An 18,624-nucleotide genomic window follows, 5' to 3' on the forward strand; every position below is an offset into this window, starting at 1 on the left:
ATAAATTGAGATTTCACAGGTACTACTTTTTATACAGCTTGTATTGAGCTTGCTTCAGAATTTAATTGCTTATAGAAGTTCGAACTTGTTTAACAACTTCTAATAAGTTGTTTAAATACTGTTAAAGAAACTTAAACGAAAAAAGTTTGTTTTCGGAAAAGCCTGCTTAGTGAGTTTATAGGAGCTTTACAGAAATGACCAAGTTTAGTATTTGATTTTTGGTTTTGATATTGAATAATCTAGCTCGGACACTTTTTGGTTTTGACATTGAATAATTTAGCTCAGACATTTTTTGACATTTCTGCTATTTGAACTGATTAAGTTTTTGATTTCATTAATGAATATACTAGGATGGCCGAGTGGGTTGAGTGGCCGACTGCCACCAAGTAGGTCGAAGTTCGATTCCTGGGTGCGGTAAAAAAAATTATATACTTTTAAAATTATTATCAATAGATATACTTAAAACTAATGGAATAATATATATAATTTCAGGTCAAAAGATAAAATTCATGATTTAAAATAAAATAAAAACCAGTTAAAAAAGAATTCTTTTTTGTTTTTGTAGTTGTTTTTTTTAATTTCGATAAGACATGTATTAAAGAGCTATACAAGCTCTTTCGAAGCTATCTGTCAAATCTCAAAGCTTCGGTAGAGCTTCGGTAAAGCTTCGTTTAAACTTCTTATAGAGGGTCAAACTTGTATAACGTTCTCCTTTTTCCATGCCCAACAACCTTACTAAAGTCTAAAAGAAGCTGAAATGTAGCTTTTGTAATACCTTAAGCCTGGTACGCTGCTCGCGCTAAATTTTAGCTGAGATAAAATTCCCATACAAGTTATCGATAACTTGTATGGGATCCATTTTATCTCGGCTAAAAATTTTCGATAATTTGTATGGGAGCTAAAGTTTAGCGCGAGCAGCGTACCAGGCTTTAACCGAAGCTGAAATGTTAGTTGGGGTATGGTTGCTATGCGTCCTTATTTGTTTCTACTGATTAAATAGAGAGAGAAATAGTCAAAACGTTAACGTATGATCGTAATCGTGTGCCGTAATTCGACCCCTGGTACGCTGTTCGCCCTAAATTTTGGCTCCCATACAAATTATCGAAAATTTTTAGCCGAGCTAAAATGGATCCCATACAAATTATCGATAACTTGTACGAGAATTTTATCTCGGCTAAAATTTAGCGCGAGCAGCGTACCAGGCTTTAACAATTTTCATTTTTTTAATAGCGCTGTTCACGCTAAATTTTAGCCAAGATAAAATTCCCATACAAGTTATCGATAATTTGTATGGGACTCATTTTAGCTCGGCTAAAATTTTTCGATAATTTGTATGGGAGCTAAAATTTAGCGCGAGCTGCGTACCAGGCTTTATAGCAAAAGTGCAAAAGTGTAGTTGGGGTTTTTCATTCAAAAACGTTTTCGGGAAAGCCGTTCCCAAACCAAAAACTGCAGAACGATAAAAGAAACATTCGCGATAGCATTTTTGCATGAAAAAATGTCCCAAAACGCTGAAAAATTGATGATGGCAATGGATGAGGGTTGGATTTTTCATATAAAAACGTTTTTTGTTGCTTCGCTTCAAAATTTTTCGTGTTGAATTAGGAGACCATCAACTCTAATCTGCCAAAACTAATTTTTATGTCGAACTCCTTTAAAGTTCTGCTGATTAATTTTGACAGGTGAAATTTTCTTTGTCAAGCCTGGTACGCTGCTCGCGCTAAATTTTAGCTCCCATACAAATTATCGAAAATTTTTAGCCGAGATAAAATGGATCCCATACAAATTATCGATAACTTGTATGGGAATTTTATCTCGGCTAAAATTTAGCGCGAGCAGCGTACCAGGCTTCACATGGAGTATTTCACTGTAGTAAAAGCATAACTGCCATATTAGTTCTAAAACACCCTGTGTCTGTAGCATAATCGAATATCTCAAAACAAACAAACCTTTTTACCGAAAGCCTACTTTTTGACATCTTCTGTCTGCGAGAGCTACTTGTCATCATCAAAAGTTCGTGCGCATTTTATTTTCCCCAAAAAAAAGATTTCACAAAAATTCTTCATTCATCATGGGCGGAAAAACAAAACAAGTACAACGAACAAAAAACAATGCAAAGGTAAAGCAAAAATACATAAAATCCCTTTAAACACACAACTAATAAATATACAAAACATCTCCTCACAGCCATCCAACAGTGGACGAAGTGCTGAACTTTTGGGCACTTCAGTGCCAGCATTCGTTGGTTTCTCTGCACACTCCGATCTTGGAATGATACCATTCGCTCCAGGATTTACAACTACCGACAAACTACCCGAAACTTTTGATTCCAGTGTTAGTAGTCAATTCCAATTAGTGCTACGCAAAATGTCAAAAAAAGATCCCATCACCAAAGTGAAAGCTTTGCAAGAATTCACCGAACTTCTCACAGAATCCGATGTTGACGTTGTCAAAGGCATTCTGCCATTGTGGCCAAAATTCTATCACAATCTAGCCAATGACGTCGACCATCGAGTACGAGAAAGTGCTCAAAATGTTCAGAATTTAATTGTGTCCAAGTGCCGCAAAGCTGTTGCACCTTATTTGAAACAATTAACACCTGTCTGGTTGGGTAGTCAGTTTGACAACTATCCACCGGCAGCAAGTGTAGCTGCTACAAGTTTCCAAACTGTCTTTGCTCCCAATAAATTGCAGGAAGTTTGTTTATTCTGCCAACAGGAAATACTCGAATATATTGTTCGTAATTTGACTTTTTACACAGCTTCGACTGTGTCGAGTGCCAAATCTTGTACACCAGAAGATGCAGAGAATAAATATCAACGGATTGTGGCTTGTAGTCTTAAGTTGTTGTCATTTTTCCTTGAGAAAACGGCGGGTTGTGATTTGTCGGCGAGTATGGAAAAGATTCAGAGTTTATTGGCACATCAGAAATTCTGGAGTTTTGCCAAACATCGAACAGCTCATATTAAGTAAGTAAAATAGTTTGGTACAATTGATTTTAATAATTTAAAATTTTGATTATAGATCAGCTTGGTTTGAACTTCTTTATAATGTTTTGCAATATCATCCACAATTGACAAACGATATTAAAGGACAACTTATTCCCATGTGTTTTCAGAATTTGGATGATAGCGATCCATTGATTGTATCGCATGTATGGGGATGTATTTTACTTCTACAAAACACCTATGATGACTGGTATGTGCTTTATATATTTTGAATTTAAAGTTTTGTTATTGTTCAGCATTTTCGGAACTGGGTTGTACTTTGTAATGAAAAATTTAATGAAATTCTTTAGATCTAGAAAACGTTTGGAAATTTAGATTGATTTTTAAATACAAATATCTTCTAAGGAAGTTGAAGATGAATTGAGAATGTTGAACGATGATAAACCTCCCAGAGCGGATGAAATTGTTTCAACAGTTTTAAAAAATTGTGCAAAAGCTCTGGCTTGTCCACTCTCAGTTATTTTAAACCGTTCCTGGTATTTTTCTTGATGCTTGGAAATTAACCTACATTGATCCAGTTTTTAAATCAGGCTGTAAGAATGAAATTTGTTACTATCGCCCGATCTGTAAAATTTCTGTAATACCTAAACTTTTCGAAAAAATCTTTTATAATAAATTAGTATTTCTTTTGAAAGAAGTTATTTCTCAACTCCGTGAATGTAACTTTCGGCGTTCCGCAAGGTAGCCATTTAGGACCACTATTGTTTTTTATTTTCATTAACGATATTCCGGATCTGTTCAATTATTGCAAATGTTTAATGCTGACGACATTAAACTGCATATCAGAATCAAATTAACTCTCTATTGCATTAATTTACAAAGAGACTGAATTGGCTTTTTGATTGGTGTGAAGTTAACGACCTTCATCTAAATGTCAGTGTGTTTTTTTATCGATTTCAATTCCCAATAATGTTTTCATATAGCCTAGGTGAAACACCTAGCCAGAATTATTGAAAAAAAAAAAAGATCTTGGGGTTATATTCGATATTAACCGTGTTTTATTGGTAACTCAGTACTTAGCTCAGTAAAATTTTAGACGGGAAACAACAACAAAAGATTGCTAAGAATAAACAAAAGTTTTTTATTTATTGTTTTATAGAGACAATTTTTTTCTAAACTTATACATTTTTGACCCTTCAACAATAAGGATTATTAATAAATAAATAAAAAGTAATCAATTATAATTGATTGGTCCAAAACCATATGGAAAGATAGGTCTGGTTCCTGGTACATGACACTTTTTTTTTTGTGTGCCGGTGTTATTGTTGTTTACAGCAAAAAATGTTTACTCAGTAAAATACTGAGTACCAATAAAACAAGGCTATTAAATTAAATTTTTCCGATCACAATGACTAGCTCAATACTTGGTTTTATTACCGTAACTCAAAAGATTTCTCAGATCCTTTTCGTTACGATCACTATATTTTAGCTTCGTTCGATCTATTTTGGAATACTACTGCATTGTTTGTAACCCTATGTATAACACTCATTCTATGGAAATTGAAAGGATTCAAAAGCGTTTCACCAGAATGGCTATCAAAATTCTCCACTCAAATGTTGATATGCCTTCTTATAGCTCGAGGTGTTTGTTATTGGGAATTCAATCTCTTGAATCTAGAAGAATATATTTTGAAATTATGTTCATAAGAGATATTATTGACTTTCGAATCAATTGCCCTTTCTTGCTTTCTTTAGTTTGTTGGTATGCTCCTGAGCGTAATCTTCGTTCTCGATTGCTATTTGAGATCCCTTTTTACAAGGTGAACCAACGCGAGTTATGGAGGTTTTGACCTCCAAATCAAGTATGCCATTTAATTTCTTGTACAACAAAGAATTTGTGAAAACAAAAAAAATTTTAAAATAAATAATTGGTATGCCACTAAACAGAAAAGATAAGCCAACTCATAGAAAACAAAGTTTCAAAAAAATTCATCTTTTTCAAAAAATAGATTTAAAAAAAAAAAAAAAAAATTGGAACTTTTTTTTTAATCCAAAAATTAGTTCTTTGAATTTTTTTTCATAATTTTCATGGTGTAAGGAATCAAGAAGCAGTTTTATGGCAAGAGCCGTTAATAACATACTAAAAAATATTATTTTTATTTCAAAAGTATATTCATTAATCCGTTAAGTCTTGCGTTAGAACTTAAAACTATTTAAAAAGAGTACGACCTTATTTTCCACATTAAATGTATTTTTTAAATTAAAATCAATTGAGCCGTTTTTTGGAAAAGACAACCTTTTCATTTTGATCATTTGGCAAGTTGCTACCGTTTATTTTGGTCCTACAAAAATTAAAAATATGTCAAGTAAGATTTTTTTCAAATCCTTAAATTCCCCTTTAGTATCTACAGCCATGGACAGAGAAATAGCACACTATTGAGAAAAATCATGCGCATCGAATTTTAGATACTAGGAATGCTTTTTATAATTTTTTTTTCTTTTGGTATATTGTCGAAATAAAGTGATGGAGACAAAAATATCTTAAAAGTACCGTTATTTCCTATATTTGTTTGCACTAGCAATATAATGCTTTTCCTGTCTCTTTCGCTAGTAGACACAGAAATAGCACACATTTGTTTAACCGTTAATTTTTATTCCTCGTTCAAAAGTTTCAAACAAAAATGCATTTATTTTATTGCTACTATTTAAATAACAAGTATTTTTGAAAAAAATAGGCAGAAAAAATCACAAAGAAATGCAAATGTCGACCTTTTAAGTCATCTCGCACGATTTTGCCCGAAGTAAATATAGAATTCGGTGAAAAAAGTGTCAAGCAGACTTTTAAGAAGGATACTTAATGATGCTGAGTTGTATAGACGTGTTAGCAAGAAAAATCCAATGATATAAAAAGACACATCAAAGATCGCCTAACATTAGGAAAAAACATCTGAATAAAAACATGCAATTTTGAATGAGAGTCTTTTGGAGTGATGTAATAAAGGTTAACCGAATTGGAACCGATGACAAAACATTTGTCCATCGCCCTAAATGTAAAAAAGACAAGCCAAAGTATTGTCTCAAGACGATGAAACTAGGAGGATAGGATTTGATGGTCTAGGGCGCATTTTCCTGGCATGGTTAGGACCCATTGGTTAGGTGGATGGCAGAATTGATAAATTCTTTTGTCTTAATATTACATTCGAATACCAAAGAACCATATTTCTCGCCAGTTAATTAGATATTTATACATGACAATGACCCAAACATGCATCAAAAATAATACAAGATAGGATTCCGGACGAAAAAAATCGATGTTTGCACCTAGCGATCTCAAATTCACGATCTTAACCCCATAGAAAATGTATAAATTTATATCAAGGTTAAGCTTGGAGAAACAAAATTCGAAAATTCAAACGATCTTTGGGCCAGAATCAAAGAAGCGTGGTACCGTACTCCACAAAGTGGATACCAGACTTTAGTTGAAAGTTTACCAAAGAGGTGCCAAGGAACTTTGAAAAACCGTGGTCTACTAACAAGTTACTAACTTAGTAGTATTGAATTTATTGGAAATTGTAAGAATGATTATTTTTATGATTTTCGGAATGTGTGTTATTTGCTTGTCCACAAGAAAACGGTATTCTCTACAAATCATAATTTTTAAAAATTGAATTCAAATGAAATAATTTATAATTATTAATTTTATGAATCCACATAAGCTAATGCATGCCCTGATATAAAAGTTATCATATATAAGTTAAAAGATCCCAAATAAATCCTATTTTTGTAAGAAAAATCAAAAGTGTGCTATTTCTTTGTCCATAGCTGTATATTGCAATTAAATTTTAAAGTTAAAAATCAAGAAAATTCAGAATCTTAGGGTGAATATGATTTTTCTCGATTGGCTCAAATTTTAGAAGAAGAAGATTTTCCATTAGTTTTCAATATTTTACATTAAAGCATTACAAATAAAGCTTTACTTATTGTAGAGTGAAATGCAAAGTCAGCAAAAGAACTTTTCTCATAAGAATGGCCTCTTGCACAAAGGGATTGACGAATTTTCTTAAAATTCCTAATTCGAGTTGTTGCAATTGTGTCTAAAACGACTAACAACTTTCATTAAATTTTGATTTTTAATTTTTCTCAAAAAATTTGAAATAGCAGATAAATGTTATTGCCATTATTTCGAAACTGTACTTGGTTTTTGTTCTCGTTTCCGTATGTCTCCTGATAAACTGATTTAAATTTCTGCAAAATTGTGTCCTTGTTTTTTATTGTGTCCTTCTTTATTATTGTAAGGGCATATTTTATTTGAATACAAATATACAAAATTTGAAAAAATAGAAAATAAAAAAGTGTTGGAAACCCTCATTTTTTTTTATTTTATTCGTAAAACCAAAAAAAAGAAAAAAGGGAAAGCTTAAAATAGGCGTGGATGGTACAAACCATTACATTGAAATTGTGATCGTCAGTAGTTGTAATAGCTCAAAAACTTAAGCGGTCCCTATGGCGAATGTGTAACATTTTTTTTCGAATGGCAATGTTGACAAATTTTTCATTCCCCTTGTATTAGATCTCTTTTTTCCTGTATGTTTTGATAATTTTTATGAAAAAATATGCTTTGTAATCTATTTATTAAACTATTACTTCCCTATAAGTTTAAAACTGTGTGTCTGATTTATTGGTTTAAAGATTTTTCAAATAACCATTTAACTCTAAGCTGAAACATGATTTTAAAACAAAATGATTATAATATACAATTTTTGCAGGTATAAATCGATAAATTTCAAAAAGAACGTTCAACCCAAACTAACAACATTCCTTCGTAATGCATGTGATGGCAACGCTGAAGCAGTTTGTCCAAATTTATTACCCTTCTTATCGAAAATAACTCAAGAGAGTCTTCAAGAAATCAACTTAGACGATTTTCATAAGATTTTCTTTACCGACATGAAAGAGGCAATCACATCGACCAAAGTAATTTCCAAATCAGATTGCTCATCTATAACTGCTGCTTATTATGAATGCATTCGTTTTATACTCCAACGACTCAATTCTAGTGCATCTTCTACTTCTGCTGAAAACGATAATGAACGAATAAATCAACTATCACAATTTATTCTTGAAGAACTTATCAACAATCCTATTCGATGGGCTTGTTCTAATCAAGGAAACGCTGTCAAATATATCTTTCTTCATACTTCAGCATTGGTCGCTTATTGGGCTGATAATTCTAAATCTGAATTATTCACGAAACTTCTTGCAGGATTTTGGGCTTCTCTTTCAGATGACATTGAAAATAAACAATTGAATGAAATTAATGTCGAAAATACTATTACACTAATAAATAATCTATTTTGGGCTAATCCTCCTCTACAAAGTCACAAGGTCAAATTTGCTGCTGGCGATGAAGATGAAGATGGAGACACTGTTGATGGAGGAAATCGACACAAGTCAAAAGCAATACCTTCTTATGTACAAAAAGATTTAAGAAAATTAGCTGTAAAATTGGTGCGTTTATGTCTAACCAATATGTCCCACGAAAATCCATTGCAATATGAAGCACAAATCAGAAGCTTGACAAAGCTTTATTCCGATTCTCAGTTCTATGTTGAACTATCAGACAAAAATGATATCGAAGATGCATTAAATTCATTTTCGGGACTACTTGCTAACTCATCAGGTGCACCTTCCGAGGTTATTGTGGAAATCGTTTTCGAAATACTCAACTATATGGAGATGGATAAAAAACTACAATTTATTGATAAACTTTTGCAGGTTAGTGTTGTTTTTGTTTCACTTTGCATCATCTGTTTTCTTAATTTTGTCTTTTTCAATTTTCAGACCAAAAAACCAGCCCTTCAACAATGTTTACTTCAACGTCTCTTATCTTATCCCATGTGTGTTGAGCCCAACGTTAGGGAAATGCTCTCCCAAGAACATATAATCCAAATAATTCTTAACACAGCCAATGAAGTCCTCATTGATGATTCCAAGGAAAAATTCAATCTTCTTCACAAATGTTTCTTTCAAACAGATTCTGGTGATATATTAATCAATCAAAAAACAGTCGATGGAATACTTGATATCATATCGAAACCTCTAACAAATCCTGAAGGATTCGAAACCATGATCGATCCATGTGGTAGTTTTATAGCACAAATAATGCCAGTTGTTTGTTCAAAGAATTCTACAGAAAAAGCCCAAAAAGAAATCTTTATTAAACTTTTCCAATTCACGATTGATCAAGTGAAAAGTGACGATTTGTCTGAAGACACTCTGTGGGAGATTACAACCTGCTGGCAGGATGCTCTTTCAAGCGAAGACATAGTCATGGATGATGTTTTGCTCAAAAAATGTACAAAAATAATATCAAATCGTTTATCATCGGAAACAATGACTTGCAGTGAGATTCATAATGTTGCCGATATTACATCTTCACTTATACTTTGTTCCACGGAAAATAGTGAAGATGAAGATAAACGTCATGAAATTATCGATTCATATTTGGAGGTTCTTTTTAAGCCTAACGAAGAATGTTTTGATGAGATTTATAAGAATGTTGCCAAATTCTGTACATATCTTGAAGCTATGAATGGAAAAATAGCCGTCAACCAATTAGCTGATGATTCTTGTAAGGATGTCGAGTTTAGTAAATTCTTTAAGAGAAATCTGTTAAATGTAACAGCTCTTATGAAAATGGTTTGTGGTGCTAAAGTATTTCGAGTTGAAAAGCCAACCGATGACGAAGAATGCACAGAAGATTACTGTGATCCAAATGAGACGTTATTAAAGAAATGGACTGAAAAAATGTATAACATAACTTTGGAGCTTATGAAAATCGCTGCACAAGCTGAATCTTTAGTTTCCAATTGTCTAAAGATAACAAGTGATCACATGGTTATTATGTTGGAATTTTCGGAAAAAGTCAAATTGCTGCTTCAAGGTCTTGGTGAGGAACAAGTGGAAGAAATCAAGGATCGTCTTTTGAAAGATGCTGCATTTGATGAAGTTGCTGCAACTAGAGCAATTCCATTCTTGATTAATATACCTCAGTATGCACAATTTGAAGAGAGTGCCTTGATTTTATTGCTAGAAGAATTAACTGAATATTTCATCACTAGAGAATCCCTTGCCAGCTATGTTAATTTGTTGCAGGTTTGTCTATAACTTTTCGATCATGTTTCAATAGAATCTAATGTATATTTTGCTATAAAGTTTATATTGCCAGATCTAACACCAAAAGTAATTAATCAAGATAATCTTATTCTACGAAGAAGTGGAGATGTTTGGCACAAGTGTGTAGTTCTTCAGTTATTGATTAATAATAATTTCAATCAGGAAACCAATGAGATATCTGATAGGCAAATTATTTCACTTGCATTAAATTACATAACTGAGGTTTCTGAGAATCAAAAGAAAATTAATAAAGAACTACTTCTTTATAATACGTAAGAATCATAAAAAAAAAATATAAGCAAGAAATCATTTATGTGTATTGTTTTATCATTTCAGAGATGTATCTAAACAAGAGTTTGTAACTGCAACACGAACTGTTGAATATATTAAACTTTTAACAGAAGTTCTTGAAAGGTTTCCCTATGAGTTGACAATCAAAAATTGGGATGCAATTAGACTTGGATTGAGTTCTTGGGTTTTAAGTGTTTCGAAGAGTATAGAAAATTATAGAAATTCAAAAGTATGATAAAAAAAACTTTGTTTCTAAATGATTAATAATAATTGTTCTTTCCTTTCAAAGGTTTCAATATTTGTAGCTGCAGTTTATAAACTACACAAAGCATTTGCTGATTTTATAAAAGCAGAAAAAACTAAAAGTTCAACAGAGGTGCTTTCAAATGTGATAGATGAGTGGGAGAATTTGTTTTCACCTGAAGTCAATATTGTGCTGTTTAAAAGCTTTTACAATTTTGTTACTTTAAATTCAGATGGTGAGTATTTTTTTTTTATCTATTGTTTTGGGCAATTTTTGTTTTGCTCAACTGAAGACAAGTGTCGGGTTTTTTTCGGCTAAATCAACCACAGATGCTAAAGTTTAAGAATCAGAATTTAGAAAACATCGTTATTCCTCAAGGGATTTGCATGTATTGTGCTATTTGATTTCGAAAAGGTATTTGATATATTATCACGAGATCTGATATGGATGTTCCTAAGATAGTAAGGTGTTCCAAAAGTTGGTGTATACCAAGGAAGCGTCTTGAGTCCTTTGCTCCTTATCACAGCCCTTGATTTTTATGAAATCAATTAGTATAATTTGAGGAGTGATAAAAATGTTTGTGTTCCTCTTCGAAAGAAAAAAAATACACATACGCCACAGTGACCTATTTAGGATGGACACGCACTCTAAAAATGGTATAAACTGTTTATTGCTGATTGAACAATACAATTATTGAAACACTGGAGTGCCATGAACGGTTTAGTAAAAAAAATTAAAATAAAAAAAAAAACACAAACAGTGCGAGAACAAGAAGGTAACACCATTATAAGTACACAAAGCTGCTTGCGTATTTAAAATAGCGCTCACAATCCGGGTTAAATGTCGGCGTTAGCTAACAAATCTCTCGGATCAGGTCGGTTCATCTCTTTCATCAAGCTTGAGAGTTTCTCGCCACACCTATTATAAATTTAAATGGTGATAAAGATCAACATTCCACTACTTAGCGGGCACAAATAGTCAACCTAATAGACCTAGAACTTCAACCATCCAGAGCTGATAGGCTATAGGCATTTTAAAAAAGCCATAATAAGGATCTGGAAATAAATATTCACCAATTCATTGAAATAAAGTTGATGGCAAGCATTCGTGATGAGTGGAATCTCAGCATCATCTGCCTGATTCAAACAAATTAAAAAAAAAAACGACCGTCTTTGCAATACTAAGTATTTTGAACCAGTTCGGCTTAAAGTATCAAAAATCCAAAAAGTTTCCCCAGAAAACAAATAGAGTGAAGCTGTATTAAGCCATATTCGTCGTGGGGTGTACCTCACACGAATCCCGATAAAATATTAAACCATTATTCCTGAATTCCATAGATTTAAGCTACAAAGTTTACACAAGTTTTTATTAAATTCAAATACGAAAATGAAACCCAAATTGTTGTTCACGAGATCAAATTAAATTTTTTTTTCAGATTCTGAAAACTATTCCTCCTGCTACTTAACAACGCTTAATGAAATTGCCGCCTCTATTCAAAGCCTTGATTATGCTGTTGTCTACAACGTAAATAAATTACAATTCTCATTTTCGTTTTTTTTTATTTATTCATTAAAAATTCATTTTAGTCTAGCAAAAACAATCAGAAGATCACTCTACAAGATCTAACCAAATTTCTGCTGGGCAAAATATCTTCACCAATTTACAGCCTTCGTATAACATCTGTACATGTACTCAACGAACTAACGAAATTCTTCATTGCAAATGATAAGGAAATATTTGACAAAACAACAGATTCTCTCGATGCAAAAGCTCGTGAGGGTAGCACAATGGCACCATGGCATTTCTTAAGTCGATTCCAAGAACATATGGAAATCTATGAAGCTGCAATTATTAAATACTTGGATGAGTTTACGTAATTTCTTTAGAAAATAAACTTATAATTTGTTTTATTAGTTAAATTTTTGTTTTCGTTTTTTTTTTTTTATTTTAGTTTTAAACTTACGGAATTACCTGAAATGAAACCAATTGATAGAGAAGAAGGTCTTTCGTATCTATTCCTTTGGGATTGTGTCATTTATGTATGCGCAAATGCTCCTGTTGAACTAAGATCTGTGTACACATCATGGTTGACGGAAAATAAATTTGATCAGGTAAAATGCTAATGAAGAATGTTTAAGTAAATTTTTCAATATATTTTTCTATTTCTAGAAATTCCTTCATTTTCTATTTCGTGCAATGCCAGTTGAGATATTAAAGAACCATGATTCAAAGCTTATGAATAATGAATTGTTTAAAGATGTTAATTGGAAAAAAACTAAAAGTAAGTTCTATTTTTGGTTTAAACTTTTGTTTCAAGCAGGTTTTGAGAAAATCGACTCTTCCATCCCCATAGGATTTTTTACTTGCGATAGTATAGTACCTATCTATAGGGCAAGTTTAGGATTCGTAAAAAAAATCAATAACAACTTTACGTGACATTACGATGATGGAGAACGCCAAAAAAGTGGGTCCGGCAATTCTGTCTGTCTGTGTGTCTGTCTTTATCTAAACGAGTGAAGTGATTTTCTTCCAACTTGGTATTTAGCAGTTTTGGGTGATTCCCCAGAGGGGAAATTAGAATTTTATTTTTATGACCAAAACTAACGGTACCTGCCATATAACGGAAATAGAAAAGTTAATGTTTTTCAAAAACGACTCTAACGATATTGATTAAAATTTTTGTGTGAAATATAACACATAAAAGCCAACTTTTGAAATAAAAAAAATATTTTTTGTACCGTTATTAACGGTACCTGTCATAGAACGGTTTTTCTGATTTATGAATAACTCGTACAAAACTTATCCGCTATCAACGAAAATTTTTATACAAGAGCTTTTAAGTAAAGGTAATTTTAAAATTTAAGAAAATTTTCAAAAAACACTTTTGGATTGTTAAAAAATATTTCAAAAATTTTTTTCGAAAAATCAATTTTTTGAAAACGATTTGACGAAAAATCTTTAAATTTCGTTTTTATATGTAAATTAATTATTTCTTCAAAATGGCATACAAACTTTTTTTTTGAAAAATGTTAGAAAATTTTTATTTATAAAAAATTATTTTTTTAAAAAACGACTCCTACGATTTTCGAATTTTTTTTTCTAAAAATACCTTTATATGCAAGAAATAAAATGGCATACTTCGTTTTTTTTTTTTGTAAAAGATTATTCAAAACTATGTTTTATTAATTATAAAAACAGATTTTATTTTTTTACACTACTTATGAAATTTCTTCAAAATATCAAATTTTAAATTTCTTGAATAAAACGATTGAACATTAGAGTTACTTTAAGCATAAGAGCAAGTACGTGCGACCCCAGTCGTGCAATTTATTTTTTCATTTTTCTTTAAAATTTTAGCAGGGTTATGTAAGGTTAAATAGCAAAAAAAAAAATAAGAAGAAAAATTAAGATTTTTAATCACTGAAAGACCATCACAGGGTGACCATTTTTTATTTCGATTTTCCGATTTTATTTCAAATACCTATAACTCACAAAAATACATATTTGCAATGGAAATATTTATATTTCTTACATTCGAAATCATGTAAGCCATGAATGTCTCGAAATAAATTTTTGTTTACAGATATGAGTTCACAGTGAGCATTGAGGTTTTTTTTTTTGGATTTTCGAAAAAAATTCAAGGGGTACCCCTTGCCTAAAAAATAAATACATTTTCAAAAATTACTTCCAAATTCATCGAAAGAGATATCAAAAGAAAGGTCTTTTTTTAGCTCTATTTAAGAGTTTCTTGGAGGTCTGGTTGCTGAATTATTTGCATTATTTTTATATTATTTTTCTGATAACTGTCCTATAACCCGTTTAGAATACTTATCTACAATTTTTTAATTTCTAAATTGATATGATACCAGAATTTATACAAATCATATACAAAATACAACAAAATAGAACTTCAATAATTTCCTTCATCCTCATATTCATTTTCACCACCAAATTCTTCTGCATCCACAAAGTCTTCCGATGTCGACATGCTGTGATACGAAATGTAATCTTCAACTGGAAGTAAAAACTCTGGATTTTCCATCTCCTTGCATTTAACTCTTTCGTCTTCCTCAGATTCTTTATCAACATGAGCATTTTTAAATCCACAATTTGATGTGAATTTTTCAATCCAAATTGCCAAGTTTATAGAAACTGTTTTAAGCAACTGTCGAACATGACTTGTTGAGCTACTATCATCACAATCTATACAAAAAAAAATTTTTTGTAACATTGTAAATTTTCAAATTTCAAAAAACAAACAAACCACAAAATTCAGTAATTTTCCTCTCAAGTACTTTACTCAAACTATTCACCTCATCCGAGCTCATTTCCAATTGATCACCAACAAGGAATTCCTTCATAACTTCATACAAGGCATAAATGATTTTCAACATTTGTTTTCTTTCAATTTTCAAAAGTTTCTGCTTTATCTGATTACATTTTCGAATGGTTTCACTCTTTACGATATTCTTTAGTCGACGTTCTTCATGAATATACGTTATTGCATTCTCAATGGCCGTATACTCCAGAGGCGGCTTCTGCAGAGTTTTCCTCAAATTTGTAGCTTGTCGAACGGATAATATATTTTGAAAATCATGGCAATTGTGTTGCACACGAATAGTTTTCGGATGTGCCAAAGATTCCACCCGAGTTGTACAATTGGGAAGATATCTCTTTTGGCAAGTCCATTGTGGAGGCTTTACTTTGCGACCCAAATCGGCTTTTGGTTGAGCCAGGAAACTTATGTGTTCATTTTTGGTAAGGATATCTCTGTCGAGTATTATTCTACCCACATGACTACATGGATCTGGTTTCTTTGGTGGCTTTGGAGAAGTATACCAAAATTTATAAACCGGATATTTGGCTACAAGGTCTCTTCTGCGCATCTGCTCATAGTAGAGTGGTTTGATATCAATGGCCTTTTGTCTTTTCAAAACCTGACGTTTCTTGTACAAATGTCGACATCTATTGATTTCATCCAATACAGAATGTCCATTTTCATTTAAATCGAATTCATCAATGGTATCGGGAATGCAATCGAAAGTTAATTCTTCTTGAAATTTAGACATTGTCGAGATTACGTTAATTTCAATTTAAAAAAAAAAATGAAAATTGAATTTTATTAATTTTTTAAATTCTTTGTTGATTTTTTTTTTTAATTCCAGGTGAAAATTTACAAATTGATAAGTATGCTTGTCATCTTTATTCAATGGCACTGAGTAAATTACCAGCAGTTGTACGCAAATGGTGGAATGGTTCTTACTCTCGACAAAAGGTATTCGTTGATAAGCTTACGACCAATTTCGTTTCCGAAATCATATGCCACGATGAATTGTCAACCCTTGGCAAGATGAACGACAAAGATAAACACAACAATATGCAGGTGAGTGATTATCACAGAAGTCTATTGAAAGAATGGGGGTTTTGATGTAGCGCACCTCAAGGATGTAAAGGGTGTTTTTTTTTTTAGACTTGAGGTTTTCAAGAAGAAATACAACGCATATAATTTAATGGTATGACTAAGAATTTAGTATTATGGATGAATACATTAACGGGTTATGCTTTTGCATCAAAAATATTTCTGATGCAAACGTGATGTTTTGTAGGTAAGGTATTGTTTTCGAGCGTTTAAAAACTTTTCATATCTTTTTTTATTGGTCAGATATTATTTTTTTAAAGGCAGTTCAATTTTTCTTGTCTGTGATAATTAACTTTGACTTGAGGTCAGTTTTCTTCGAAAAATGCGTCTTAAACATAACGTTTTTTTTATTCTTTTACTTTATAATAAGATAAGATAATAATAATGAATAAAAAAGTCATCCATAAGGTTGCCGAAAATTGATGGAGGTTTTGCAAATTGTTTTACCAGATCCTTGGGAGAATATTCCACCTGAACAAACTAGATATACTCGTACTATATTATCATCAAGATAAAGCTCCAACCATGTACGGACATGAATTGAAGAAGTGCCTGATGAAGAGTACGGTAATCTCTGAGAAATGGACCAGTAAATTGGCCTTAAGATCTCCCAACCTTACTGTATTAACTTTTTTAATAAATGACATTGTTTGTTTCACATAAATAACAATTCTTGTTAAGCAATGAAAGCTTATTCTTAAACCTTCCATTTAAATTAAAAAAAAAAAAAAAAACGGACTCTAGCGTGCGTTCAAAACCAAGGAGGACCGTTTGAATTATTCAAAGAGTCCTCATTATTTTCCTAGAATATACCCAAGAATAACCCATTTTATTTTCCTTATCTGATGAGAGGACACCCTTTATAGTAAACAAACTATTTGTTGTTCTATAATACATTCAATTTTTATAATTTTTTTAAAAAATTGTTTGGTCGGTTTATTTTGTCCCTTTACTGTTTTACATAAAATATCTCACTGAAAAAATGTATAAAATATTATTATTGACCAATAAAAGCTAAAAAACATACAATTTTAATACTTTATAAAAATAAATAAGAAATAAATCAATTTTATTTTAGAATGCCCTATAAACACTTAGGTGGTCATAGTTCTTGTTTTGAGCAAAATTAGGGACAGTTTTTAAAGTTTTACTTCAAATGTTTTTTCTGTAAATTCCTTTTTCTACGAAAATCTATCTTCGGTCAATGATTACGAAATACACTGTGAAACAATTTTCTTAAAAATCATTGTGTTAATGGACCTGGATGTTTCCTTCAATTGTACCGTTATCTTAATGCGTTCAAAATTAATGATTTTTGCCAAATGCCAAACCAAAAATGAGCTTCATTGCTGAAACCATCTCGTTTTGGACCCATTGAACTGAACTTGTAACGCGCTTGATGGTCGTTAATTATGAAATAGCAAACTAAACTGTGCCTTAACCAAGTTACAGCTGTCAAAAAGACCAAACCCTGAAAAATGTTTTACCAGGTTCAAACCACACTTTTAACTTACCTATTTTATTTTTTTTATTTTAGGTAACAGTTCATACATCGACTCGCGAAGTAAATGCTGTTTATGTGATTGATGAAGCACGAATGGAACTTATTATTACTCTGGCTCCAAATTACCCACTGGGTGGTGTTAAAGTTGAAAGTGGCAAGCAAATTGGTGGTCGTGCTTCATCACGAAATATTGCAATGCAACTTACAATTTTCCTTACACATCAGGTTGGAGAACTTTTTATACAAATATGTATCTCTCTTTTTTAACTCAATTTGTCTTCTTTTTTTTTCTATAGAATGGATCAATTTTCGATGGACTTTCACTTTGGAAGAATAATTTAGACAAGAAGTTTGAAGGTGTCGAAGAATGTTATGTTTGTTATACAGTCATACATCAAGATACCTGCCAATTACCTAAACTTTCTTGTAAAACTTGTCGAAAGAAGTTCCATAGTCCGTGCTTGGTTAGTTTAAAAACAATATATTAATTACTGTATTACTTACTGACAATATTTTTTTTTTCTTGTTGTTAATTTTCAGTATAAATGGTTTACGACAAGCAGCAAATCAACATGCCCCATTTGCAGAAATATCTTTTAAAAATAAATTGTGTCTATTCTTTCATTATGTGCTAGTTTAATGTTTTTATTTCAATAAACACTTGATAATAATAATATTATTATTGAATTAATTTTTTATTGGAGATGAAAGGAAATCAAGTTATTCAATTATAAAAGATATGATTTTTTTGTTAGAATATTGTATCGATTTTAATGAAGCGAAAGATGTCAATTATTTAATGCATTTTGCATTTCAGTTTTTGTTCACATAGGTGTGTGATGAACCTTGTTCTTGAAGTTAATTGGTTAAAAATAGAAATTTTAAGAATAAAATGTTCCACATACGCCATAGTAACTGTTTGAAAATAGACATTTTAAGAATAAAATGTTCCACATACGCCATAGTGACCGAAATAAACAGCCGGGTTCAGCTTTTCATATCGGTGGGAATTTAGTTTAAGTCGTTAGCACTGCGTGGGATT

General features: G+C 31.6%; 3 protein-coding genes across 3 annotated transcripts in view; 2 read left to right on the plus strand and 1 right to left on the minus strand.

The window, feature by feature from the left end:
• LOC129910916 (DDB1- and CUL4-associated factor 8) overlaps positions 1 to 18,624 on the plus strand; it is a 144,958-nt gene that overhangs the window by 81,288 nt on the left and 45,046 nt on the right. The gene's annotated exons all lie outside the window — the stretch shown is intronic.
• Positions 1,966 to 18,261, plus strand: LOC129910914 (E3 ubiquitin-protein ligase listerin). Its single transcript, XM_055988512.1, has 16 exons — positions 1,966 to 2,119; positions 2,188 to 2,969; positions 3,025 to 3,198; positions 7,715 to 8,723; positions 8,790 to 10,103; positions 10,164 to 10,396; positions 10,461 to 10,644; positions 10,705 to 10,894; positions 12,095 to 12,183; positions 12,246 to 12,532; positions 12,611 to 12,770; positions 12,829 to 12,940; positions 15,825 to 16,042; positions 17,616 to 17,807; positions 17,879 to 18,046; positions 18,123 to 18,261. The coding sequence occupies exons 1-16, from the start codon at positions 2,072 to 2,074 to the stop codon at positions 18,180 to 18,182; spliced, it is 5,220 nt and encodes a 1,739-aa protein (XP_055844487.1). The 5' UTR covers positions 1,966 to 2,071; the 3' UTR covers positions 18,183 to 18,261.
• Positions 14,485 to 15,784, minus strand: LOC129910918 (uncharacterized). Its single transcript, XM_055988522.1, has 2 exons — positions 14,924 to 15,784; positions 14,485 to 14,862 (listed from the first exon to the last, which is right to left on the minus strand). Exons 1-2 carry the CDS (start codon positions 15,726 to 15,728, stop codon positions 14,570 to 14,572), a joined length of 1,098 nt encoding a protein of 365 aa, XP_055844497.1. The 5' UTR covers positions 15,729 to 15,784; the 3' UTR covers positions 14,485 to 14,569.

Source organism: Episyrphus balteatus, chromosome 2 (assembly GCF_945859705.1).
Source record: "Episyrphus balteatus chromosome 2, idEpiBalt1.1, whole genome shotgun sequence".
In the NCBI taxonomy this organism is placed as follows: Eukaryota; Metazoa; Arthropoda; class Insecta; order Diptera; family Syrphidae; genus Episyrphus; species Episyrphus balteatus.

Excerpts from the sequence above, each read along its gene's own strand:
- LOC129910914 (XM_055988512.1), top strand. The coding sequence starts at position 2,072 with ATGGGCGGAAAAACAAAACAAGTACAACGAACAAAAAACAATGCAAAG. Across the intron at positions 8,724-8,789 it reads TTATTGATAAACTTTTGCAG|ACCAAAAAACCAGCCCTTCA; the intron begins GTTAGTGTTGTT and ends TTCAATTTTCAG. Across the intron at positions 12,184-12,245 it reads ATTATGCTGTTGTCTACAAC|TCTAGCAAAAACAATCAGAA; the intron begins GTAAATAAATTA and ends AATTCATTTTAG.
- LOC129910918 (XM_055988522.1), bottom strand. The coding sequence starts at position 15,728 with ATGTCTAAATTTCAAGAAGAATTAACTTTCGATTGCATTCCCGATACC. Across the intron at positions 14,863-14,923 it reads GAAAATTACTGAATTTTGTG|ATTGTGATGATAGTAGCTCA; the intron begins GTTTGTTTGTTT and ends TTTTTTGTATAG.